Genomic DNA, 25,904 nt, shown 5'->3' on the forward strand with positions numbered 1-25,904 from the left:
TTAACTTATATGTTGGCTTGTATGGACCCAGTTTTGCGTTGTTGACAGGGATGACAGGGTAGTCTATAAGTAGTCTTGCCGTCACGGCGTGACTCCCAGCCGGCTTATCTCTGACCAATCAGAGCATCTCTTCCGAGATTGGTTCGGAGAATTCGTCTCGCCTGTAAGAAATGCAACTCTTCTCAATGGGGGATAGACGTAGGGAGGGAGGAGGAAGGTGGGAGCAGAGAGGGAGGGAGGGAAGGAGGGAGGGAGGGAAGGAGGGAGGGAGGAAGGGAGGGAGGGAGCAGAGAGGGAGGAAGGGAGGGAAGGAGAGCGCAGAGAGGGAGGGAAGGAAGGAGGGAGGGAAGGAGGGAGGGAGGGAGGGAGGGAGCAGAGAGGGAGGGGACGTTTTTATGAGTAGTTGAGTTCCATGATCTTGCTCTCTTCGGCTCTTTTCTGCTCACTATCTTCACAACTCCCAGTATTTACTCAGTCAGATACTCATGCGATGATAGCATTGAGAGGGAAGCGAGCCAGGAAATAGACATCACTGTGTTGGCAAGCATCTGCATCCCCCCTCTCCATACACAAACACACACACACACACACACACACACACACACCTCATGGGGGATGCTGGTGGGGGAAGGGATCACTGAACCTCTGCCAGCGAACCATTGCTGGTCGCTGTGAACGTTCCATGGACGAAAACCAAAGCCCAGAACATAAAGAGCTCAGAAGATTCCTGTGTCATCACGCGTGGCTATGGCGTCCACGCTGATCGCATGCCGACTGTTGTCTGTCTGTCTGCGTGAGTGTGCTTTGGGGAGCGAGACATAAATAAATGCTGTAACTGATTAAACAACCGCGGTTTAATCAACGCTTTTATTGCTAAAATAATCTTCCAGCGCAACAGCCCCCAGCCCCCCACCACCCTACCGACGTTCTCCCTTTGATTTATTCATGCAGAGCACTGCTTCTGGGACCCTGTGTTTATGGATCTCAATAATGGATTATTAAGAAAGCCAGCCGTGGCACACACACACGAACACACACACACTCTGGGGCGCAGATGTTGACAACCTAACATTTTAGCACTTTTATTCTTCCACTTCTCTAACCTAGGTCTTTTCCTACAAGACAAGCACTTACTTCCTGCTCTTATGGAGTCAAATAAATAACACAAAGTGAGGAACTTCACCGTTTTATTCAGAGGGTTTTAACCAAAGCAGCAGTTCGTTCAGAGGCTGACCAATGAGGAGCTGGTGGGCGTCAGGGTGATCTTGCGCCAGGAGGCCTGCAGGTTAGGCTGCAGACCATAGGAATCAAACCCATAACCTTTTGGGTCGGCAGTCAAACCACCAAGGAAGGAGAGGAGGAAGAAGGGAAGGAGGAGAAAGAGGAAAAGGGAAGAAAAGGAGGAGGAGGAGGAGGAAGAGGAGAAGGAAGAAGAGAAAGAGGGCGAGAAGGAGGCAGAGAAGGAGAAAGAAGAGGATGAGGAGGAAGAAGAGGAGGAGAAAGAGGAAAAGGAAGAAGAGGAGGAGGAGGAAGAAGAGGAGGAGGAAGAGGAAGAGGAGGAGGCGGAAGAAGAGGAGGAAGGGAAAGAAGATGAAAAAGAGGAGGTAAAGGAGGAGGGCGAAGAAAAGGAAGAGGAGTAGGAAGAGGACACATCGACACAACCTTTCCAGGGCATCTCCCTCATCCCCTCTCTTCTCACCCCAGGCCCTGCTGCTCGCTATCGGGTCAGATTAGCCCGTCGTTGCGGGGCCCCCAGGGGGGTGAACGGAGCTGATGTCCCTTCGGGTGCTGCTGTAAACACCACGGGGTGACACCATCGGAGGAGGGGGAGTGGTTGTCATTGCGTTCACCTCCCTGGTTTTTGTGCACTCATGGGGGACGTGGCATTGGCAGATAAATGTCATTTTGTTCAGAGTCCTCTCCTACTTTTTAGTATTTTGCACGCCACGTCATATTAGTTCTCTCTCTCTCTCTCTCTTTCTCTCTCTCTCTCTCTCTCTCTCTCTCTTTTATAGTCTTTCAATTTTCTTGCCATCTCTATCACTCCCATTTCCTCATATTTATCCCTCTCTCTCTCTCCCTCTCTCTCCCCCTCCTTCGTTCTCTCTCTCTCTCTCTCTCTCTCTCTCTCTCTCTCTACGTCAGAATGAGTGAGTTCGCAGAGCGTGTGTGAGAGCGATATTGTATGATTTTTCATAACTTTTTTCTTAGTTTAGTTTTAGCTTAGTTTTGTAATTGGGTTTAATATAGCATAGGTGAAGGTGTTGTAAAGGGTTTTTTGTAGGTTTTTGTATTGTTTGGGGTGTTTTTTGCGATCTGAAGCATGAAGCATGGTGGAGTTCGGCGATCTGAGCCGAGTGCACGGCTTCAAGATCTCCCCGACTTTTCCCTGCTCGGTTGAGGACTGCGGTTCGGCAGTAGGAGAGGTGGTCGGGTATAGCAGTATTATGTCCGCTGCCCGGGTGAACGGAGCTCGTGATTTTTGTTGACAGCGTAGCGAAAGCAAACAAAGTAGTGGAGACCGGCATCGTGGTTAAGGATTCCTTTGTGTCAGTATCTCCGCTAACTACACCTGCGGCAAGGGTCACCATCTCCAACATCCCCCCGTTTATCGGGGATGAAGTGTTGATCAGGGAGTTGTCAAGGCATGGGAAAATTGTGTCGGCTATAAGGAAGTTGCCATCGGGTTTCAAGTCTCCCATGATGAAACATGTCGTGGGTTACAGACGGCAAGTTCATTTTGAATAAGAAAGATGCTGAACTGAATTTAGTTTTCAGTATAAAAGTGAATGATTTTGATTATGCAGTGTTTGAGTGTTTGTCCACTCTAGCACTCTGAAATGTTTTGGATGCGGGAGGGAGGGGCATCTCGTGAGAACTTGCCCGGAGAAAACCCCTGGAAAACGAGCTGAGCCTGCTGAGGTGACAGCAGGGACCTCAACCAGTGTTGAGGCGGTGAAACAGAGGGTGGCAAATGTGGAAAATCACATTCAAAGTGTTACAAATGTTGAAGGGAAAAAACGAAATGTTGAAGATGCAAAGCAGTGTGGTGAAAATCCTAAGAAAGCATCTGAAAGTGTTGAAAATGTCGAAAATGAAAAGCAGTGCGGTAAAACTCCTGAAGATACAATTCTGGGTGAAAGTGAATGTATTGTTCAGGAGGAGGGTAATGATGCAGTCAAAGAGCCAGCAGAGAGTGTTGAGGTTGGGCCCATCCCTGCTGCAACACAGGAATGCAGTGACAGTGAGGAAGGGTTGATGGAGGAGGAAGATACTGCAAGTAAAACTCCTCTCCTTAAGAGAAAACAGGGTAGTGAAACCTGTGGCTCCAAAGCCAAAAAATCAGCGGCTAGTGGAGAGCTGGAGGAGCAGACAGAGTCACTGTCTTATGAGGAAGAGGAGGAGCAGGCAGAGTCAGAGTCTAGTGAGGAGGAGGAGATGGAGGACGGTGCCGCAGACAGTCAGCCCCTCACAGACTCACCGCTGGTTTCTGCATCTCAGCTGGATGAGTTGTACACAGTACACAAATGTTTCTTCAAGGAACAAAAAATATGAAAAATGTCCAATTTGATTAGTACTTTGCAGATAAGAAAATGCTGTTGCTATCAGTCAAGTCTCAGATGAGCATCAGAGGGGAGGGAGGGTTCTCTGAGCAAGACGTCTACAGATTGAAGAAGATTGCTCTGAGACTCAAACAAGAGTTTAACAATGGTGAAGACAAGTGACTATTTGTAGAGCAGTTGGCCTGCCGTTTCTTCTCATCTGTGTGCCTCTCCTCACATCAAAGACAATGAGTTATTTTAAGGTTTCTACTCTTAATTTAAATGGAGCTAGAGATGTGAGGAAGAGGGCTTGCCTGTTTGAAACTTTGAAACTTACAAAAATGAATATAATGATGCTCCAGGAGACTCACAGTGATGCTTTTAATGAAACAGACTGGAGGAGGGAGTTTGAGGGTAAAGTCATTTTAAGCCATTTTAGCAGCACGAGTGCAGGAGTGGTTCTCCTTTTCTCCAGAGATTTTGTGCCCTTATCTAATGTGGTGGAAGAGCCGGTGAAGGGGAGACTGCTGGTAGTTAAGGCAAAATATGAGCACTTTAATATTGTATTTATTAATGTATACGCTTCAAATTCTGGCCCTGACTGAGTGCAGTTTTTAAATGAACTTAGTTTGGTTTTAAGTCAGTGTGTGCCAGAAGATTATTTGTTTTTGGGAGGGGATTTTAACTGCACAGTTGATGATAACGACAGGAATCATACAGAACCTCATGCACCCTCTTGGAAGGCAATGCTAACACTCATGAAAAATCACAGTATGAGTGACGTATGGAGGAAAATCCACCACAATGTAAAACAATATACTTGGGTCCACAACAGGGAACTTGTTTTATATTTAGCTAGGTTAGACAGGTTTTATTCTTTTACGCATAATTTATGCATTTTTAAAGGGTGTACTATATGTCCAGTAGGCTTCTCTGACCATTCAATGGTTATATGTGAGGTTTTTATTGCAAATATGAAGAATAAGTCTGCATATTGGCATTTTAACACCGCTTTGCTTTAAATGCACATTTAAGAGAGGTTTTTATTTATTTTTTGAAAGGTTTTAGGGAGAGGAAGGGGGATTTTATAAGTTTAAAACAATGGTGGGATCATGGCAAAATACAGACAAAGCAGCTTTGTCAACAGTACACTCTCAATGTCTCTAGTAACATCACCAAGTCTATGAAGGATCTGGAGATAGATATAGTGGAGCTGCAGAGTACTGCACAGTCCACAGGAAATGGAGGCTGTGTTGAGAACCTCAAATCCAAAAAAGCCGTGCTGGCAGACCTGCTGGGCTCCAGAGCACAGGGGGCGCTAGTCTGCTCACGTTTTCAGAGCGTTTCTTTAATGGATTCCCCATCCAAGTTCTTCTTCAGTCTGGAGAAGAAGAACGGACAGAGCAGACGGATCCATGTGCTGCGGTCAGAAGACGGACACCAGCTCACAGACATAGCAGACATCAGGAACAGAGCGGTGGATTTCTATGTGAAGCTGTCTGGCAGTGAGTACCAGGAGGATGATGCTGCTTTTGACTCGTTCTTTGAGAACCTGCCCACAGTATCAGAGGAGACCAAGAGGGAGCTGGAGGGACCCCTGACTGAGGAGGAGGTGTTTGCTGCCTTGCAGTGTGTACAGGGGGGTAAGGCCCCCGGCATTGATGGGTTGCCCTCTGAATTCTACAGAGTTTTCTGGACTGTACTTAAGGAAGACATGCTGGGGGTTTTCTCGGACAGCTTTGAGGACTCCTCTCTCCCACAGAGCTGCAGCAGGGCTGTGCCCACTCTGCTGCCCAAGAAAGGAGACCTGCAGGAGATCAAGAACTGGAGGCCCGTCTCACTTCTGTGTGTAGATTACAGGCTGCTTTCAAAAGTCCTATCCAACCGGCTGAAGAAGGTGATGGACCAGCTCATTCACCGGTCTCAAGACTTACTGTGTGCCCGGCAGGTCCATTGTTGACAATGTGTCACTTATTAGGGATATTTTGGAAGTCTCCGGTTCTTTGGGTTTAGATACTGGTCTGGTTTCTTTAGACCAGGAAAAAGCTTTTGATCGGGTTGAGCACCGCTACCTTTAGAAAGTTTTACAAAGGTACGGCCTCAGCCCGGGTCTGATAGCTATGATGAAGGTCCTGTATGAGGACATTGAGAGTGTGCTAAAGATAAAAGATAAAAGGCACACGAGAGGCATCATGAACCAATGGATTGGCAGACTGACCAGTGAGGAGCGAGAGATGCTGAGGGACCACTTCAGCGGGGCGGATGTACCAGACGAAGGGGATCCGTTTCCAGAGCTCGGACTGTCGGTGGACCAGACCGGACTGGTGAAACCCATGGGCCTTTCCAAGTTCAGGGAAAAGTATATATAAGTTCTGTGTGGTGGCTACACACAAACACAAACTGAGCAATAGGAGGGACACGGTGTGGAAGGAGAGGCTGCAGGGCCGTGTGCCTGTATGGAGGCTCCTTTACAAGCCTCCCCTAAACAAGAGAACAGGAGACCGGCAGTGGAGGATCCTGCAGGGGGCGCTGGCTGTGAATGGTTTCATTGGAAAGATCAACCCCACGGTGTCCGAGAACTGTCCATCCTGTGACAAAATTGAGACTATAGTCCATTGCTATTTGGACTGTCACAGACTGAGAGTCCTTTTCCATATTTTAAAAACAGTGATTTCAAATTGTGGAGAGGTTTGGTCAAGATCTGCTTTTTTCTTTGGTGCTGGTTACGATAAGGAAAATTTAAAAAAATGGTGTTCGTCGAATTTTGTGGTCGGGCAAGCCAAAATGGCTGTTGACAAAAGCAGGAAGAACCAGGTAGAGGGGGAGGCAGGCCTTGGGCTGGCAGAGATGTTTGGGGTCCCGGTGAACGCCAGAGTCAGGGTGGACTTCAGGTACCACTCATTAATTGGCACAATGGAAGAGTTCAGGGACGTATGGTGCTTCACCTCAGCAGTATGCACTGTGCAGGACAGGAAGCTCTTTTTTAACACTGTGTTTTAATGAGTGTTTATTTATTTATAAACTATTGCTGTATAATCTAAAGTATATTTTTGTCTGTGTTTAAAAGGCAAATTATTGAAGAAAGCAACTGGGAATAAAAGTTTTTTTCAAAATCAAAAATCTCTCTCTCTGTGCTGTTTCCCTCCTCCATGTCTGAATGGCTGATGGTCAATGTCACGGTTGGCCGGGGGGGGGGGGTATAGCTTGTCTCTGTCAGCCGGTGGGGGGCCTGCGGTCGCTCCCTGCGTGTGTTTGGCGATAACGCTGCACTTCACCCACTGGGAGGTGAAGTCGTTTAGTCACCCGCTTCCATCAGGGGACAAGTGTAAGGAACGCATTCACACACAATCACACACACATACGCATGCACACACACACACACACACACATACGCAGCTCACCTCAGAGGGACAGAGCACGCTTTTGACCGATCACCATGGCAACCAGATAAAGGGCTGCCAGCAAAAAGTCACGTTTAGATTACAGCGTAAAAGCTCTCCCCTCCCCCTTTTATCTCCCACAGTTGCCCTTCGGGCGTCTTTCTCTCTCTCTCTCTCTCGCTCTGTTGTTCTCTGTCTCTCTCTCTCCCTTGCTCTGTCTCTCTCTCTCCCTTGCTCTGTCTCTCTCTCTATCGCTCTATCTCTCTATCGCTCTCCCTCTCACTGTCACTGACAGACAAGAGGTAGGAGAAGGGAACAGAAAATTGCCCATGAGCATTAGAGGGACAAAGAGTTGGCCCCTGACTATAAGCATGTGAACAGCCACAGGCGTGTGACTATGTGTGTGTTTGTGTGTGTGCTCGTGCGTGCGTGTGTGTATGTGCATGTTTCTAAAGGAAAGCAGTGGAACATTAGCTGCGTTCCCATCCCCCTGCTTTTATGCAAATTTTGAAGTATCAAATCAGTAAACGGTGATGGAAACACCAAAATTCGCCTAAAAATCCTCTAATTCGCAAAAAAGTTCATTCGCTCGCTTGAGGTGGTTTTTGACTTATGCGAAAGAGGGTAAATGCGCAAAATGGGAGATGGAAACACACCTTTTGAAACAGCTGTGACGTAGCGAACATTGAACACACAGGACTGACAACGTCTTTTCGATTTCCGCATAACGACCGGCCATAGCAACCCTGCTGACATCAACTTGTAGCGTCAACATATATATATTAGACATAGACATCCTATATCATATATATATACATATATATGATATAGGATGTCTATGTTTGCATATCCTTTAATTATACCGTGTCCATTAATCCCTGATATATGGACACCTACTAGGTAGTTCCAGTCAAATTGTCTGTTCAGCCTTCAAAGCGAGAGCTGGTAAATTGTGAAGACTGCATTAAACTGTAATCAGAAAACGCGGTTATATGCTATAGACCCTATAGTATCTGTGGTATAAAGGCTGCGACAAATTTCGAATTATAAATATGTACAATCCTTTAAATACGTCCATGGAACAGAAGGCCAATGTGAATAATAGATAAGTGTGGACCGCTGAAAAGGCAAAACTTTTCCTTGCTCTCATCGAAGAAAAAACATTACAGCTATTTTAGATGGAAAACAACAACGCAATTCCACTATATATCAGGATCTAAGAGAGAGCATGTTATCAAAAGGATACGACAAGCCCTAAATGTGTGCAGTTGTGTGCAGTTTTCCGCTCCAATCGGTTGATGGAAATGCACCTAATTCAAATTTATTTTTTGCGAACTTTCTAAAGATTCGCTTCACCTTTTAGATGTAAACGTGACTATTGATGGTGGTAACGTTTCCAGCCCTTGTCTTCCTGAACAGCACCTACTCATAGGTCACAGCAGGCTGACAACATTAGTGATACAACAAACTCCACCAACAGGTGACTGGTAAGAAAGGTTGGAATTGAAGACGGGAACACAATATTTCAGATCATGATACTGTAGTGTCTCTTTTACGCGTATGTTGGTTTGAATGGATGTTGAGTGCATGTAGGATGTTTGTTGGTAGTGTGTTTGGCTGGGCTGTATGTTGGTAGCATGTAAGGTCGGGCTGTGTAGTGGTTTTATGTTGGTAGTATGTTGGTAGCATTTTGGGTTGTGCTGTATGGTGGTAGTATGTTGGGTTGGGCTGTATGGTGGTAGTATGTTGGGTTGGGCTGTATGGTGGTAGTATGTTGGGTTGGGCTGTGTAGTGGTTTTATGTTGGTAGTATGTTGGTAGCATTTTGGGTTGGGCTGTATGGTGGTAGTATGTAGGGTTGGGCTGTATGGTGGTAGTATGTTGGGTTGGGCTGTATGGTGGTAGTATGTTGGGTTGGGTTGAATGGTGGTAGTATGTTGGGTTGGGCTGTATGGTGGTAGTATGTTGGGTTGGGCTGTATGGTGGTAGTATGTTGGGATGGGCTGTATGGTGGTAGTATGTTGGGTTGGGCTGTATGGTGGTAGTATGTTGGGTTGGGCTGTATGGTGGTAGTATGTTGGGTTGGGCTGTATGGTGGTAGTATGTTGGGTTGGGCTGTATGGTGGTAGTATGTTGGGTTGGGCTGTATGGTGGTAGTATGTTGGGTTGGGCTGTATGGTGGTAGTATGTTTGGTTGGGCTGTATGGTGGTAGTATGTTGGGATGGGCTGTATGGTGGTAGTATGTTGGGTTGGGCTGAATGGTGGTAGTATGTTGGGTTGGGCTGAATGGTGGTAGTATGTTGGGTTGGGCTGTATAGTGTTTTTCTGTTGGTAGTATGTTGGGCACTCAAGCGACTGGATATTTTTGTGCACTCATCTGTGCGAATGACTGCTGGCTGTGTGTAGGTTTGTATGTGGGGGTGTGTGTGTGTGACTGGTTGCTGTGTGTGTGTGTGTGTGTGTGTGTGTGTGTGTGTGTGTGTGTGTGCTTCTTTATATGTAGTTTGGGTGCATGGATTTCTACATGGATACACGTGTGTGTATTTTTGTGTGTGATTGTATGTGTGTGTGTGTGTGTGTGTGTGTGTGCGCTCGTGCGTGGGTGTACTCACTGGATATTTCTCCAGAGGGTCTGTCAGTAATGCGTCTCCAAATATTGACCGGCAGTACTCTGCCATCTTGGCTTGCTGCTTTGGGCTGAGTCAGAAACACACACACACACACACACACACACACACACACACACACACACACACACACACACACAATTACAATCACATTCTTTTTCATCCTAATATAAACTATATGCCCGTAGGTGGCTGCATCTTCAAATCATGAATTACTGCAACACACACACACACACACACACACACACACACACACACACAGAATTACACATCATCACATCATTTTTCATCCTGGTATTAACAATACCCCGCCACCAACCACGCACAAACAATCGGCCAATTCATACGAAGAAGAAAAAACACACACATACACACCCATGACACAAACCGCTAGGAAAAGCGCGCCCACTTACGAGTCCACGTGGTTCTCGAAGGAGAGGATGACGGGGAAGGGGGAGGTCTTGAAGGCACACTCTGCGATGGCCTCAATGACCTCCTGGGGACGAAGACGGAGGGGGGAGGGGGGGTAGAGAGGAAGGCTGTTATCAACATCATACTTCTAGGAATGCCTTGCCAAAGGTCGAAGGGCGTCGCCGTGTTAAGCGGTCAAAGCATGAGGAGGTCTTAGCGTCGACGCTAGCCCTTGGGCAAGGTGAAGCGTACGGATTATTGATCTTGACGACGCGGCGCTCAAAGTTCACACGGTTTCAACTTTGACCCCCGGTTGACGCCAGGCCCCTCGATAGGCCGTCCAATCAGACGACAGCTTTGTTTTGCCGCTCGAAAAAAACAATGGATTTGAACAGTCGACGGCTTTCCTATTTTCTGTTCTAACCCTACATGAAATGTATTTTCCCGTGGTTTAAATGGTAAAAAGCGTCTGGCTGGGTATTTTTCAAAAGCCCAACGGACCTGTTGAACACTTTATCGTGCAAAACATAAGAACGAAAGCTAGGCAAAAAAACATTACCCTAGCGCGCACCCATTATCCCAGAGTGTCTACCAGTACGGAAACGTCCCATTAAAAACATTTCCATCTAATGGCAGGGACAAATTTTACCAGAGTTCATGATAAGGTTCAATATATTAGAAGTACGAGTGCGTGGCGGGGTCATTAATTGGTGTGAGTGCTGTTGACCGCGGAGAACACCAACGCCAGACATCCGATGAGAGCTTCTGTGTCCTGCTTATCATCTAAATCAATTACACCAGCATTAATAACGGTGTCCGCTTACAGAAAGCTTTCATTTCAATTTCACTCCAGCTCTGCCAATGAAAATGCCATCTACAACTGGAATTTTCCTGTTTGTCCTACTGCAAGCTTTCTCCCTGTCGGCCATGCTCTGTCTCTAATTCCCTGTCCATTACTCCCTCTGTCTCTCACTATATCTCTCTATCTGTCTCTAATTCTCTATCCATTAGTCCCTCTGTGTCTCAATGTATCTCTCTATCTGTCTCTCATTCTCTATCTGGTTCTCTGTATCCTTTTCTCTCTCTGTCTCTCTATGCATCTCTCTATCTGTCTCTTTGTCTCTAATTCTCTATCCATTACTCTCTCTGTCTCTCAATGTATCTCTCCATCTGTCTCTCATTCTCTATCTGGTTCTCTGTATCCTTTTCTCTCTCTGTCTCTCTATGCATCTCTCTATCTGTCTCTTTGTCTCTAATTCTTTATCCATTACTCTCTCTGTCTCTCAATGTATCTCTCCATCTGTCTCTCATTCTCTATCTGGTTCTCTGTATCCGTTTCTCTTTCTGTCTCTCAATGTATCGCTCTATTCATCTCTCTTTCTCTCTCTCTCTCACTGCTGTTCTGTTGTTCTCTCTGTCTCTGAATGTATCTTTCTATCTGTCTCTCTCTTTCACTGTCTGTTGCTCTCTCTCTCTCTCAATGTATCACTCTATCTGTCTCTATTTCGCTCTCTCTCGCTGTCTGTTGCTGTCTCTTTCTTGATTTTTCCCTTTCCTGCTGTCTCTCTGTCTGTTTTCTATCCGTCAAGCTATCCATCCATCCTTCCGTCTATGTATCTGTCTGTGTTTCTCCATCTGTCCCTACCTCTCCTTCCAACTCCATCACTCCCATCCCCATTCTGCTTCTCCTATTACACTCATTAAGTCTTAATTTGCTCCATCAATCAAACCCCTTATCACACACACATGCACACAAACACACACACAGACAGACCAATCGTTTTAATAGTTAATATAACATACTTAGCCTCCCTAATGCTGGGGACATTTAATACAGCAGAATTAAAAGGCGGTGTCTCTGCTGAGTGCCGTTCCACGACGGCGCCACTAAAGTTGTGTTTAATTCCCCCTTCCCCTCTTCCTGGTCGCAGGCTGTAATCTAAGCCTCACACTCTCCCTCGCTATGTCCTCATTGCTTTTTGATGCGTCTTTTCCGCCACTTTCTAAAGAACACTTACGGCAAATGTGCCCTTTCGCAGTCTAAATCAAGTTTATGAAGCTTCCCCCTCACACTTTTAACACATTCTTATTATTTTCCCGTCATTTCTTTAAATATATTTTGTCATTCTGTTCATTCTTTGTTTTGTTTTTATTTCATTTCCCCCCCTACCTCACTCCCAATCTGTCACTTCACTCTCTCGCCCATACTGCTTGCCCCATCCCTCCCTCACCCCCTCTCCCTCTCTCTCTAACCTTGAAGGAGATCTCCGTTGTCATGGTGAAGCCGTGGGTAATGACAGGCTCTTCTTCTGTGGTGCGTCCCTTCCAGCAGTCCAACTCGATGCAGCGGCAGCCCGACAGCAGGACCTGCTTGTACATCTCCACCGAAGAGCTCCCCGCAAGCTGGCCAGCTGTGACAGAAAACACACACACGCACACACACACACACACACACACATACACACACACACACACACACACGGACGCAAACCCACACAGACATACAAACACATGTACAAATACACACACACACACATGGACGAACACCCACACAAACACAAACACACACACACACATACGAATGTACACACATAGACACACAGACGCACACACACACACAAACAAGCATAAACACATGTACACACATACAAAAACACACACACACATGGATGCAAACCAACAGGCACACAAACAGAGACAGACAGACGCACAGACAAACACATACAAGTGCATTCAATCGGGTTGGCACACACACGCACACACACATGCACACACACACACACGCACACACACAAACACATATACACAGAAGCAAGCGTCCATATCAACACACAGGCAGACAAGTGCATGCAACCGTGGCAGCAAACACCCCCACACACACAAAGACATACACACACGGACACAGACACACACACACAAACACACAAGGTTAACAGTTTGAAATGATCATTGTCGCCCCGGAGAAGCCGGGACGAGGTAACAAAAGGATTCCTCCTCGCTTTAGGAAAAGCTCATTAAGTAGACGCCTATCTCAGCACCGCGACACTATTAGCAAAACAATTAGCCCCTTCGCGTTAGCACTCTGCTGTCGCTGTGTGGCATGGAGCCCCGACAGGTTCCCTGTTCTCACCTTGAGTAGTAACACCCCCATCACACACCCCCACACACCCCCACACACGGCCTCACAGACACACACCACCACCTCCGCCACTTCATTATCGAGGAGATGATCCGATAGTAGGAACAGCACACCTTACTCTTCCAGAGTGACTGATAGTAAATGAATGAATCATGAATGAGAATCATTTATCTTTTATAGAATCCCTCATCATGACTCTCTCTCTCTCTCTCTCTCTCTCTCTCTGTCTCTCCTCGTCTCAAAGGGAGACCAGCCCCTTATCCGAACCGAATCGAGTTTGATCTTTCCTAAAATATGCCTCCAATAAATGCAATGACCTGGATTTGCTGGATGAGGAAGAGGAGCACAGCATAATGAAGGAGGAGCGGCGGCCCTCGTCCAACGAGGGGCAGCGCTGGAGGAATCGTTACTCTGTTTCTTAAACGTATTACTTTCATTTGGAGAGATAGACAGGATTCGACGCGGGGTCGAAGAGAGAGCCACTCTTGGCCCTGTCTTTTCTGTTTCCATTATAATATTACCATGTCAGTCAGGAGGCTAACGATTCACGACGAGAAACAACAGGGAAGAGAAAGCAAGCTCTTTCCGTCGTTGTTATTGTTTATGTTTGTGTACGTCGCTCCGTTTTCCAAAGCTTACCTAGGAAGAGAAATATGTGTCTTCCGTCTCTAACGATTGTCTCGCTTCCAAAGCAGTGCAAAGCAGTGGAACGATTTGATTTTCTTCAATTCCCGCTCTGAATAGATTTAAATAGATAAATGGTAATATCCTTTGCCAGTAAAAATGTCAGCTTGCGTCGTTTTTTCTCTCTTATTCTTGTGCAGAGCCAGCCACTGTGACAGATTCAAGAAAAAATTGAACTCATGAATATTAACGACCCAGTTGACTGAAGAGTGGCACCTGATTGGATAACCTCTCGGGAGGTTACATAGCAATAGTGTGGCGCAGCTATGAACACCACGGACTGCTGATTGGCTGACCTGCGAGGCATAATGGCGTGTGTATTCACTTGTGCAACTCTAATTATCTTTTTGAATGAATAGGGGAAGATGTGTGTTTCTGTGTGTGTGTGTGTGTGTCTGTGTGTATGTGTGTGTGTTTGCAACCAGTAATACAAAATTACTCACAGAGAGAGAAAGAGACACACAGAGAGACAGAAAGGCAGGGAGAGAGCAAGAGAAAGAGAGGGGGAGAGAGAGAGAGAGAGAGAGAGAGAGAGAGAGAGAGAGAGAGAGAGAGATAAAGAGATAGAGGGAGGGAGAGCGGGAGGGAGAAAGCGGGAGAGAGAGAGAGAGACAGAGAGAGAGAGGAGGCGATTATTCAGAAAAATCCTGCGATTCACTTCCCTCTAGTTTAGTACCTTTTGCTCTGACATTTAGGAGACGATTTTATCGAAAGCATCCTAGTGTAACGACAGCTGATTAAGGAGCAGTCAGGGAATAGGCCTCCTGCTTAAGGCTCCCTATGGGGTAGACTATGTAGACAATAGGGAATTAACCTGAGGGAGATGACGAACACAGAAGCCACTATTACATCAGTGATTCGCAATTAGGGTGTGTACCCTAGGAGCAGGTTCAACAGGGTACCTAGAAGAAATTTTGCGATGTTATACGTTAAATGATACACAATGATTGTTTGGCCCTGAATTTGAAGTTCAATTTGCCAAGTCCTAGGCCATGACGATATTAATACCGACGCTAAACGATGACTGTTTGATATAAGTTCTAAGGAGAACGTTTCTGGTTTAGTGTGTGTATCAAACGTCCATGCTAAACCTGATCTGATCCAAAGTGGGTTAGGGTCACACATGTTGTGTGAGTTGAGGACAAGGACGTACCTGTGAGATAGGTGTTGTGTGAGGACCTACCTGGGAGGTAGTTGTGTGAGGACCGTACCTGAGAGGCAGGTGTAGTGTGAGGTTTTACCTGTGAGGTAGGTGTTGTGCGAGGAGTTGATGAAGTAGTTGGACAGAGGCATGGCCATGTCCTCGCTCTGGTCCAGCTTCTCCGGGGGGATGATGCCGTTCTCCTCACAGCACAGGTAGCGGGCGAAGCCGTCCATGGAGATCTGACCTGCAAGCGGACGGAGAAGCACGTAGATATGTGAACGGAAGCCGGGAAACACGAACCGTAAGCAGGAACGCGAGGGACAGGCGATCATCCTGAAGCCATAAACTCAGGGGGCTGTAGAACAGGGGTTATTAACGGACGTTATATCTGTGGTTGTTGCTGATTTATCGTTTTGGTATCATAGGGTTACATGCACACACATACACACACACAAACACACATACAAACACATGCACAGATGAACACACACGCACAAATACACACATGCACTCACTATACATACATGCATCATATGATTGAGGGTCAATTGAATATAATTGATTCTAATGCGATCTTATGTATCATATGAATTGCAATAAAGTACAATCAAATTGGATCAAATCTTCTCAATCAATTTCCTCTAATGTGGTAAGTGTCCCCCCCCACCAATTGCCCATCTCATTGGCTCCTGGTTTAATTAATGTGTGCTGCTCATTACTCATTCAACTTTGCAAATAGATCCCCCTTTACTCCTAATAGTCCTCAACTAATGAGCGCCATCTTTTATTAATGAAGGCCCTGAAAGTGTTGCACCTGAAAGTTACATCTGTGATATCACATCTTAACTGTAGTTTTAATACTGGTCTTTTTACATACCAAATCGTTTTTTCAGCATTAGCGGTATGAATGTTTCATGAATCTGACTGGAACAATTGTTAACAATTTGTTCGTTGTCACAATGCTTGAGATATGAAGGCTCTTAATAACTTGATCGATTTTTATTAGAATCTTTCTATCAGATTATGGGGAGTAAGTATCCGATAAAATGTGAGAAACTATGTTATCTTTCAGAAGGGCTGCCTAATCTGAAATACATCCTTGCTTGTCAAACCGAACCGTTTTTCATTAGAACAGACAAAGCAAAACTAGAAGGTTTATTGACACGGAAACACTAATTTAAAGTCAGCGAATTGGCGGAACCAAATGTTATTAAAATTCTCCACTTTTGCAATGACTACATTTTCCAATTTTGGCTTATTAACTTTATCTCACCCACACAGCCCCAAGGTTTACAGCGAGGGCTAAGGACGCATTTATCCTAAAAGAAGAGGCTTTCAGCGACAAGGACTGCTACGGTGGATGATAGGTTGCATAACAAATACAGGGCGAAGCTTTTAGAAACCAGGGAAGGAATTATCCCTCACTGCCACACTCCATCTTTTATGGAAACTTGTTCTTTTGCCCGCTCAACTGATTACAGAGGCCTAACATGTTCTCTCCCACTGTCCTCTTCAGGCTTACGTACTCCAAAAAGTTGGTCCCCTAAAAAGTTTGTTGTGATCCCCACTTCTCCTAACCATCCAACACATAAATCCCATCCCCACCGATTTGCCTGGGAACCTTGCGGTTTTCACTGCCCTCTCCCGAATGAGGAGCATATCTATATTTGTATTCACTTTTTATAATTTGTCCCTTGTATCTATGTCGCTGGTGGATGTGGATTGTCTGTAATAATTTGATACGAAGATAATATCCAATCATAACATGAGCCGTGATCAGACGGGGATGGTTGTCTGTGGGCTAACAGTTTGATTAGGTTACAAATCCAATCATACGGCAACGTGATGAGACAGCTTCATGTTCGGATCGGCCATCTGTCAGACAGCAGGTGTGTGATGATCTTTCAGGTGTGGAAAAACTGAGCCAAGGATATTAAAGCTATTGCATGTAGCTAGTCCATCTATCCATCTATCCATCCATCCATATGTATATAGGTCTTTAATTAAAAATGTAATCATTTTCCAACTGCTTCCTATTCTGTGATCCACCCTATAAAGTCAGGACATGAGGTCTGTGAGACATCAAAACCTCCTGTGGTGGTTTCAGAAATTGATTTTTAGTTTTGAGAGCACATGGTTGGCAAGTATGGGCAAACACACACACGTATGCATATATATACACGCACACACATACACACACACACCTGCAGGCATGCGGAAAACATTTGCAGACGCACAACCAAAAACGACCTTGTGCAGCAAATGATAAATATATTTCTGTTGTACGTGCTCAAAGAAACAATTGCTCAACCCCCCCCCCCCCACCCAGTGCCCAACCTGTAGCCCGACACTCCCAAAGACTAATAACACACACACACACGCACACGCACAACTCTCTCACACACACACACACACACTACGCTAAGCTACGTATGCCATGTAGCACTAGCTGGCAGGGCGAAGAGGGTCCCTGTGGCGTCCATGATAATTAATGCGGTGCTGCCCTCCGTAGAGCAGCTGGTCTAATTAACGTTGGCTCCTGACAGTGACATTGAAGCTCCCAGTTGACAGGCAAGACCTCTTACCGCGACACACCGCTAGGCTAGAGCCCCTTAGCGGCTACAGCGCTTAGTGCTACAAAACGCTCGAGAGACGGATTCCCGCTACAGCTTTTAGCGCTACAAAACGTTAAAGAGATGTTTCCCCGCTACAGCGCTTAGCCCTCTAAAGCAGTAGCGAGCCCTTTACCCGCCGCAACACTAACCGTTACATATCGCTAGAGCCCATTAACTGCTACAACGCTAAACGCCACACACCGCAAGAGGCCTTTAAATTCTAAAACGCTAACCGCTACATACCGCTTAGAGCCCTTAAACCGCTAAAACGTTTAGTCTCACCCGCTTCAGAAAATGTGTTATTACTTGCGACTGTCATAACCCATACCAATTACAACTGCAAATGTTCCCGCAGCTCTGCTTAACACTGGAGTCACTCCGAACGTTAACACTCTTTACCGCAGTGCTCGTTATGCTGCACTGCTTACCGCTAGACTTTGATGGATACGCTACACTCTTTACTGCTACAATCGTTTCGGTTAATCATCAACCTAACTATGGGCAAACAAATGTATCACATTTCGTGTTTACAATTCCTATAAAAGCAAGCAAACATCACTGCAGAAACTGAAGGAGTACTGCACTAATAAATCAATAGGACTGTGGCAAGCAGTCCATACAAATATATTGATATAAATCAACTGTGAATGCGGCGCATGCCAATGCGTTTTGTGAGACAGCATTTTTATTTAAATGAATTCACAGTGTTGTTTAGTTTATGAACAAACATTATTTGTGTTATAACATTACTACAATTGTTGTTTTTTTCAAACCCTTTTCAAAAGTTAATGACAGCCGTTGCGCCGCTGGAATTTGATCACTGCGTGAATCCACGATGAAACACTGCCAAGAGGTTGCCCGGTGCCCAGCATACCTCACATAGGCACTCATCAGCATCAAACGTCACCGCCCGCCAGTGAGATATAATAAACAAGAAACATGACTAATAACTAAATGCCACACACTATCCCGCTACAATATATTCAGTCTGATACACAACCACATAAACCACTAGGCTTCTCTCCATTTCACAACAACAATGGGGACATAATAATGAATTATCTCCAAAAGGAGAGTGTGTGTGTGTGTGTGTGTGTTTGTGTGCATGTGTGTGTGCATGCGTGTGTGTGCATGCGTTTGTGTGGGTGTGTGCGTGTGTGCCTGTGTATGTGTGTGCCTGTGCAGGTGTGTGTGTGTGTGTGTGTGTGTGTGCATGTATGTGTGTGTCTGTGCGTGTGTGTACCTGTGCCTGTGTGTACCTGTGCATGTATGCGTGCTTGTGCACGAATGTGTGTGTGTACGTGTGTGTACCTGTGCATGTGTGTGCCTGTGCACGTTTATGCGTGGGTGTTTGTGTATGTGTGTGTGTGTGTGTGTGTGTGTGTGTGTGCAGAAGATGGCTGCACAAGGGCATCCAAACGAAAAGGCCGTGCATCTCTGGAATGCTCTTCAGAGCAGATGGCGGCACTTCCTCCCGGGCAGACGAACACTTCGCAGGGCCAAGTCTGTCGTCGGGCGGCCGGCCAGACAACCAAAGGGGCTTACAAGAGCCCACCCACCCCTCTGCCCATTGCTTCGCCGCATGGCCGCCGGAGGTGTCCCAAACGCTGGAGGAGGATTCATTATTCACACGCCGCCCTGCGGAGTCACACTCGGCTCGTCTCTGAGTCCTTTGAGAAGCAGAGCGACGGAGGCAGACGGCAGTCCTCCGAAGATCGCTCGGTGGAAACCGGGACCTGCGGTTGGCTGCAGAACGTGAATCGGGGTCGATGTATCCATTATTCACTCCTGCTCAGATGGCGTATTGCAGACGCCCGAGTTTCAGAAGCGAGAAAGTCTTTCGGGGGGGGGGGATGTGTGATTTCCTTTCACCGCTCTTCCCCGGCGACGCAGCCTCGGCGTCGCTCAGCAAAGGCTTTAAATCTAACGCCACCATGGCCTGTTTCAGCAGGAATATATACGGCTTGAAACCTGTTTCTTCCAAAGGATTTCTGAAAGTACTTATTTTTTTTGATTCTGCTGATGCGGGGATCTGCAAACAACGCCGTGTCCAATTCTGTCTGCCAAAAGTTTGCTGGCATTCAAATCTGATCGACTAAGCAATAAAAATAAAACAAGAAGCCTCCGATCATCACACAGTGGATCACACCTGCAAGGCCCCCCCCCCCCGTGAGTGTGTGTTTGAGGGAGAGGGAGAGGGAGAGAAGGAGGGAGAGAGAGAGAGAGAGAGAGAGAGAGAGAGAGAGAGAGATGGAGAAGGAGACAGAGAGAGAGAGAGAGATGGAGAGAGAGAGAGATGGAGAAGGAGAGGGAGAGGGGGAGGGAGAGAGAGAGATGGAGAAGGAGAGAGAGAGAGACAGAGACAGAGAGAGAGAGAACGTAATGTACTGTATTCTTCACAGTGTGTGTGTATGTGGTATGTGCTTGCATGCGTACGTGCGTGTGAGCCTGCTTGCCTGTGTGTGTGTGTGTGTGTGTGTGTGTGTGTGTGTGTGTGTGTGTGTGTGTGTGTGTGTGTGTGTGTGTGTGTGTTGAGGAGCGGGCTGGTGTCCAGAACATTTAGCCTCTGTCCTGCTGCTGGGGGTGTCCAGTGCCAGTGTAAGCATAAGCCGAGTGACAAGTGCTGACACCAGGCTTCCTGAGCCCCGGCCTGAAGAACAGGCCCTGCTCTCTGCCATCCATCACACACAACACATACCCACGCCTTCCTCCAGAACAGAACCATCTCTCAGGCGAAGTCGCTGTGCTCTGCCTTCCCCAACCGGGAACCTGTTTCTGCTGTTGTTGTTGTTCTTACAGATTTTTACAAGGGGGCGGGTGTGTGTGTGTGTATGTGTGTGTGTGTGTGTGTGTGTGTGTGTGTGTGTGTGTGTTTGCATTGGGGTGGGATTTAAATTCCTATTAGGGATTTGAGAGTGTTGACCTTGAGAACAACCGGGTTGGAAACAAACACGACGACATGTGCAGTGAGGGTGGCGGGCTTCTGAACGAAACAGATACAGTATTTAGTATTTTTATCCACTGCTACGCTCTTTTAATCGACACATAGATATCATTTATTAATGTGTATATATCAAGGCGCATGCACCAAAGTCAACATACAACGATACAGACACAGCCCCGGGGCAAGGTTAAAAACACATGGATTCATCAAAGCAAAGTATTATCGCGGCCTGTGCACCTGCAAATTCTCTACTTTGTTCCGGCTCACTGGAATCCCGCGGTACTGATTAGGTTCCCTCTTCGTCTAATTGGTTTGTTTAATGTGCGTCTTTTATCTCCGATATGAAATACCTTGGGCCCCCCCCTTTTTTCCCCACTTTCTGCCACAGAATGTACAAACAGCAAGTCTTTTGTCTCGAGTGCGCTACACAAGCATGTACGCACGCACATACACATGCAGAAAGACACACACACACACACACACACACACCCCCACACTACAATCGGTACCCCGCTCATGAAATTACATGAAAGGACAAATAAAAGGAATGGAAGAAGAAAAGAGAGGAGTTCTCCAAAGTTTGGCAACGCTTGAAGTGGTGTATGTGACACATTCTGATTGTGTGTGTGTGTGTGTGTGCGTGTGTGTGTGTGTGTGTGTGTGCGTGTGTGTGTGTGTGTGTGTGTTTTTTTTTTTTTTTTTTAAGGGATTTATAACATTCCGTTCCCTGGCACCCTGCTAGGGCCCCCCGCTCCCTGCCCCCCCCCCCCCCCCCCACACACACACACACACACACTTTCTGGACACCGTGTTGTAATGCTGTTGCCATGGTTACAACCCTTCAGAATTCTAAAGGGGGGCTGATTGGGGCGGGCAGTGCGAAAAAGTAAAAAAAACACCCGCCGTTTTATATATTTGGCCGTGTGTTTGTGTGTGTGTGTGTGTGTGTGTGTGTGCGCGCGTGTGTGACCGAGTTCAATGAGTGTTAAGTGTGTGTGTGTGTCTGTCTGTGTGCATGAGTATGCCGGCATTTGTTTACCTCTGTGATTTGCTTACATTAACCTAAAAGTGTATGTGTGTGTTTGTGTGTGTGTGTGTGTGTGTGTGTGTGTGTGTGTGTGTGTGTGTGTGTGTGTGTGTATAGGTCAGTGTGGGTGGTACCGTGTTCATGTGGTGGTGCGGACTGTGTGTAATGCTTGGGGTTCAGAGCCACTGACCTTTATGGGCCAGTGAGTCATTGGATTCATATTTGTTCATCAGTTGCTGGACCTCGGTCTGTTTGTGTGTATGTGTGAGGGAATTTGTGTGTTTGTGTGTGTCTATGTATGTGTGTATGTATATGCGTGTGTTTGCGTGTGTGTGTGTGTGTGTGTGTGTCTGTGTGTATGCATGTCTGTTGGTGTGGATGTATGTATATTATGTGTATGTGTGTGTGTTTGTGTGTATGTATATGTATGTAAATGTGTGTGTATGTGTGTGTGTATGAATGCTCATGTCGGCACCTGCTTCCGGCTGCGTGCACTTTAAAACCTAAGCATATGCGTATGCGTCAGAAGACCTCATTCTGTGTGTGTGTGCGTACGTGCGTGCGCATATACGCGTATGTGCTATGTGTGTGTATGTGTGTGCACGCCTGCAGGGGCCGCAACCACGACCTTGCTGACCTTTCTGGGCCAGGGCCCCGTTGGGCTCGTATTTGTCCATGAGCAGCTGGACCTGCTCCGCCTTCAGGGGGGGGTACAGGATCTCGTTGAGACGGGGGTCCCGCTGCTTGCTGTTGATGAACTCCGTCATCTGATCCATGGAGAGGTAGGGACGGCTCCGAGCCCCCCTGCAGACGAGAGGAGAGAGAAGAGGGGGGGAGTAGAGGAGGAGACAGGAGAGAGGAGGGGAGGAGAGGAGGAGACAGGAGATAAGGGGGGAGGAGAGGAGGAGACAGGAGAGAGGAGGAGAGGAGAGGAGGGGGAGACAGGAGAGAGGCGGAAACAGGAGAGGAGGAGACAGGAGAGAGGAGGGGAGGAGAGGAGGAGACAGGAGAGAGGAGGGGAGGAGAGGAGGGGGAGACAGGAGGGGAGGAGAGGAGGAGAGAGGAGAGAGGAGGGGAGGAGAGGAGGAGAGAGGAGGGGAGGAGAGGAGGGGGAGACAGGAGAGAGGAGGGGAGGAGAGGAGGAGACAGGAGAGAGGAGGGGAGGAGAGGAGGGGGAGACAGGAGAGAGGAGGGGAGGAGAGGGGGAGACAGGAGAGAGGAGGAAAGAGGAGGAGAGAGGAGAGAGGAGGGGAGGAGACAGGAGAGAGGAGGAAAGAGGAGAGGAGGAGATAGGAGAGAGGAGGGGAGGAGAGGAGGGGGAGACAGGAGAGAGGAGGGGAGGAGAGAAGGAGACAGGAGAGAGGAGGGGAGGAGAGGAGGAGACAGGAGAGTGGAGGAAAGAGGAGAGGAGGGGGAGACAAGAGAGAGGAGGGGAGGAGAGGAGGGGGAGACAAGAGAGAGATGGAAAGAGGGGAGGAAGAGGAGGTAGAAAAGAAAAGTGGGGAGGAGAGGGGGAGAGGAAAGGAGGAGGCAAGGAGTGAAGCGGGAGAGAGGAGGTGAAAGGGAGAGGAGAGCAGCAGAAGGAGAGGACAGAAGGAAGGAGGGGAGGAGAGAGTGGAGAGGAAGGGGAGGAAGGATGAAAGAAGGAGAGGAGAGAACAGGAAAGCAGAGAGGAGAGAGAGGAGACGATTCATTTGAAATGAAATATAAGCACATTGGAATTCCAGCACAGAAGGCGAAAGGTAGGTAAGAGGTGGTCCTGATGATGCAGGGATGTGAGCGAACTGCACAGGATTCTGCCTGTTCCACTAAATGATCTCCTCTGAATCTTGCTGGCCCCCACGCTGCTGTACTCTTCTGTGATTAAAGATCTAGATTCATGACTTATTGCCTTTGGGCCCCGCAGTGTGACTGGCAGGCTGCCACTGGAATGGAACCGTTCTCTCAGGGGCCAAAGACCGGGTCTGGCCCCTCCTGGCCCCGGCAGGGTGAGATCAGACGGTGGCCAAGACTCAGGGGCCAAGACTCAAGGGGCCAAGATTCAAGGGGCCAAGACTCAAGGGGCCAAGACTCAAGGGGCCAAGACAGGTGCCAAGCCCCAGGGCCATTTGCTATCAGTACCACACAACACTTACCTTCATTAACCATTAACCTCATTAATTAGATCTAAGAAGTCTTTATAAAGGTGAGTACTGGGCAGAATATGGCATTCCTTACCATATTGCCTTATCATATCTTTGTGTTAAATATATAACATATTATTGATTGTTATAAGGCTACCTTGCTTGCTTTTTTAATGTTACATTTTTCTTGCATTGAATGTTTATGTAATGTAAAATATCTCCAGGTCAAGAAAAGGGAGGGAGGGACACGGGAACCATGTGATCATTTAATCATTTTTGATTGGCTGCAGACTGCTTGCTTACACTGTCAATCAGCAGGACTTTGGAGAATATAACCCTCATACATTGAAAAAGTCCCCCCAAAAGTTGGGAGAAAGGAGCCAGCAAGTTAACTTTTTTTGACATTTTCACATTTTCTTTTTCAAATAAAACAGATGGGAGGACCAGATGGGTTGTTTGATATTCGATATACCGGGTAATTAATCACTGTCAAATTTTTAATAACGGTAAAACATATTCCCTCTCTGACCCCTGCTGTCTTCTCAGTGCGAAACTTGAGAGATCTCCCGTCAGTTCAGGATGAGACGCCGATGCATCTGTGTGTCTGTGTGTGTGTGTGTGTGTGTGTGTGTGTGTGTGTGTGTGTGTGTGTGTGTGTGTGTGTGTGTGTGTGTGTGTGTGTGTGTGTGTGTGTGTGTGTGTGTGTGTGTGTGTGTGTGTGTGTGTGTGTGTGTGTGTGTGTGTGTGTGTGTGTGTGTGTGGAGGGGGCTTTGGAAGGGGGGGGATCTTACACTTCAGAGAAGATGTGGTCGAGCTCTGGCCTGGGGCAGATGTTGCTGAGGAACATGTTGTACACATCTGGTGTGAAGTCCTCCTGGGGTATGGAGTCGCTCTGTAGAAGAAGAAAGATGAAGAGACGAGAGCAACGTGGTCAGGTACTGAGCGAACACACACGTATACACACATACACACAAACACACACGTACATGTGGGCACACGAACACACGCACACACACACACACACACACACACACACACACACACACACAAACTTAATAATACATCAACAAATACATAGCTTAAACCTATTCAGTGGAGTCGTATTGACAGAGTAAGAGGCAGAGACAGAGTGGAGACACTGAGATAGAGTAGAGACAGAGAGAAATAGAAACACAGAAGAGACAGAGAGCAATAGAGACAGAGAGAAACAGAAACCGAGCAGGGAAACAGACACAGATAAATAGTAGAGACAGAGAGAAACAGAGACAGAGCAGAGACACAGAGACAGAGAAGATAATGAGATAAGTAGACACAGAGATATATAGTAGAGACAGAGAGAAATAGAGACAGAGTAGAGACCAAGTTGAGCCCCAGAGACAAAATAGACAATGAGAGAAATAGAGACAGAGAAGAGAAACGGACACAGAGATATAGTAGAGACAGAGGCAGGGGGAGACATAGTAGATAGTAGTAGAGCCCCAGCCAGAGATAAACAGAGCGGAACGTACCACTGCAGGGACAGAGCGAGAGGGATGGAAAGAAAGGGCAAGAGAGTGATAAAGAGGGGGTGAGCGAGATGGAGAGAGAGAAAGAGAGAGAGGGGGGATAGGGGTATTAAAAGAAGATTGCACCAGAGGGAGGAAAAGATGCGGGTCAGGTTGCAATGAGTCATTCAGTGATACTTCAGTGTCTGTGTGTTGCCCCGCGTGTTTAAGATTGTATGCATCTGAAGGCAGCATCATTTATCTCTAATTAATTGCCCATTAAAGGAACAACAAATCTCCCCAGACCTCCACACACAGTGATGTCTTTTTAATTCACCGGTCTCACGGTCCTTGCTGCTAATTAGGAATCACTGGGGAATAGAACGTGATGATCGAGTATTTATATTTTCTATCTATTTGCATTGCGTGCGGGCGTATGTGTGAATGTGTGTGTGTGTGCGTGGGTGTGCATGTCTCTCGCAGTCCCTCCCTCTATGTCTCTCTCTCCCTCTCTCTCTCTCTCTCTCTTCCCTGGGTGCGTGGATGTGTCTCCCCCCAAACGTCCTTTTCTCCCTTGTTTACGACACCCTAATTGCAGGGACGTCCTTTGAAGGGCCCTGCGTGTGTTAATTCAATTCTCCTTCTTCTCCTTCCCTTCCTCCTTCTTCTTCTCCTTCCCTTCCTCCTTCTTCTTCCCTTCTTCTTCTCCTTCCCTTCCTCCTCCTTCTTCCCTTCTCCTTCCCCTGCTCCCCTGTTGGCGGTGAGCCAAGCGCTCCGCTGGTCC

General features: G+C 47.0%; 1 protein-coding gene across 4 annotated transcripts in view; it reads right to left on the bottom strand.

Annotated features, from left to right (window-relative positions):
* The window catches only part of plcb1l (phospholipase C beta 1-like), a 133,516-nt gene that overhangs the window by 37,000 nt on the left and 70,612 nt on the right, over positions 1–25,904 (bottom strand). For all 4 annotated transcript variants that reach the window (XM_079753138.1, XM_079753137.1, XM_079753140.1 and 1 more), the window contains exons 8-13: positions 24,428–24,528; positions 22,151–22,317; positions 15,025–15,171; positions 12,214–12,371; positions 9,963–10,045; positions 9,535–9,619 (exon numbers count right to left, since the gene is read on the bottom strand). In XM_079753138.1, the coding sequence (XP_079609264.1) occupies positions 9,535–9,619; positions 9,963–10,045; positions 12,214–12,371; positions 15,025–15,171; positions 22,151–22,317; positions 24,428–24,528 (741 nt within the window). The remainder of the gene's footprint in view (positions 1–9,534; positions 9,620–9,962; positions 10,046–12,213; positions 12,372–15,024; positions 15,172–22,150; positions 22,318–24,427; positions 24,529–25,904) is intronic.

This window comes from Pollachius pollachius (genome assembly GCF_949987615.1).
Source record: "Pollachius pollachius genome assembly, chromosome: 16".
Lineage (NCBI taxonomy): Eukaryota > Metazoa > Chordata > Actinopteri > Gadiformes > Gadidae > Pollachius > Pollachius pollachius.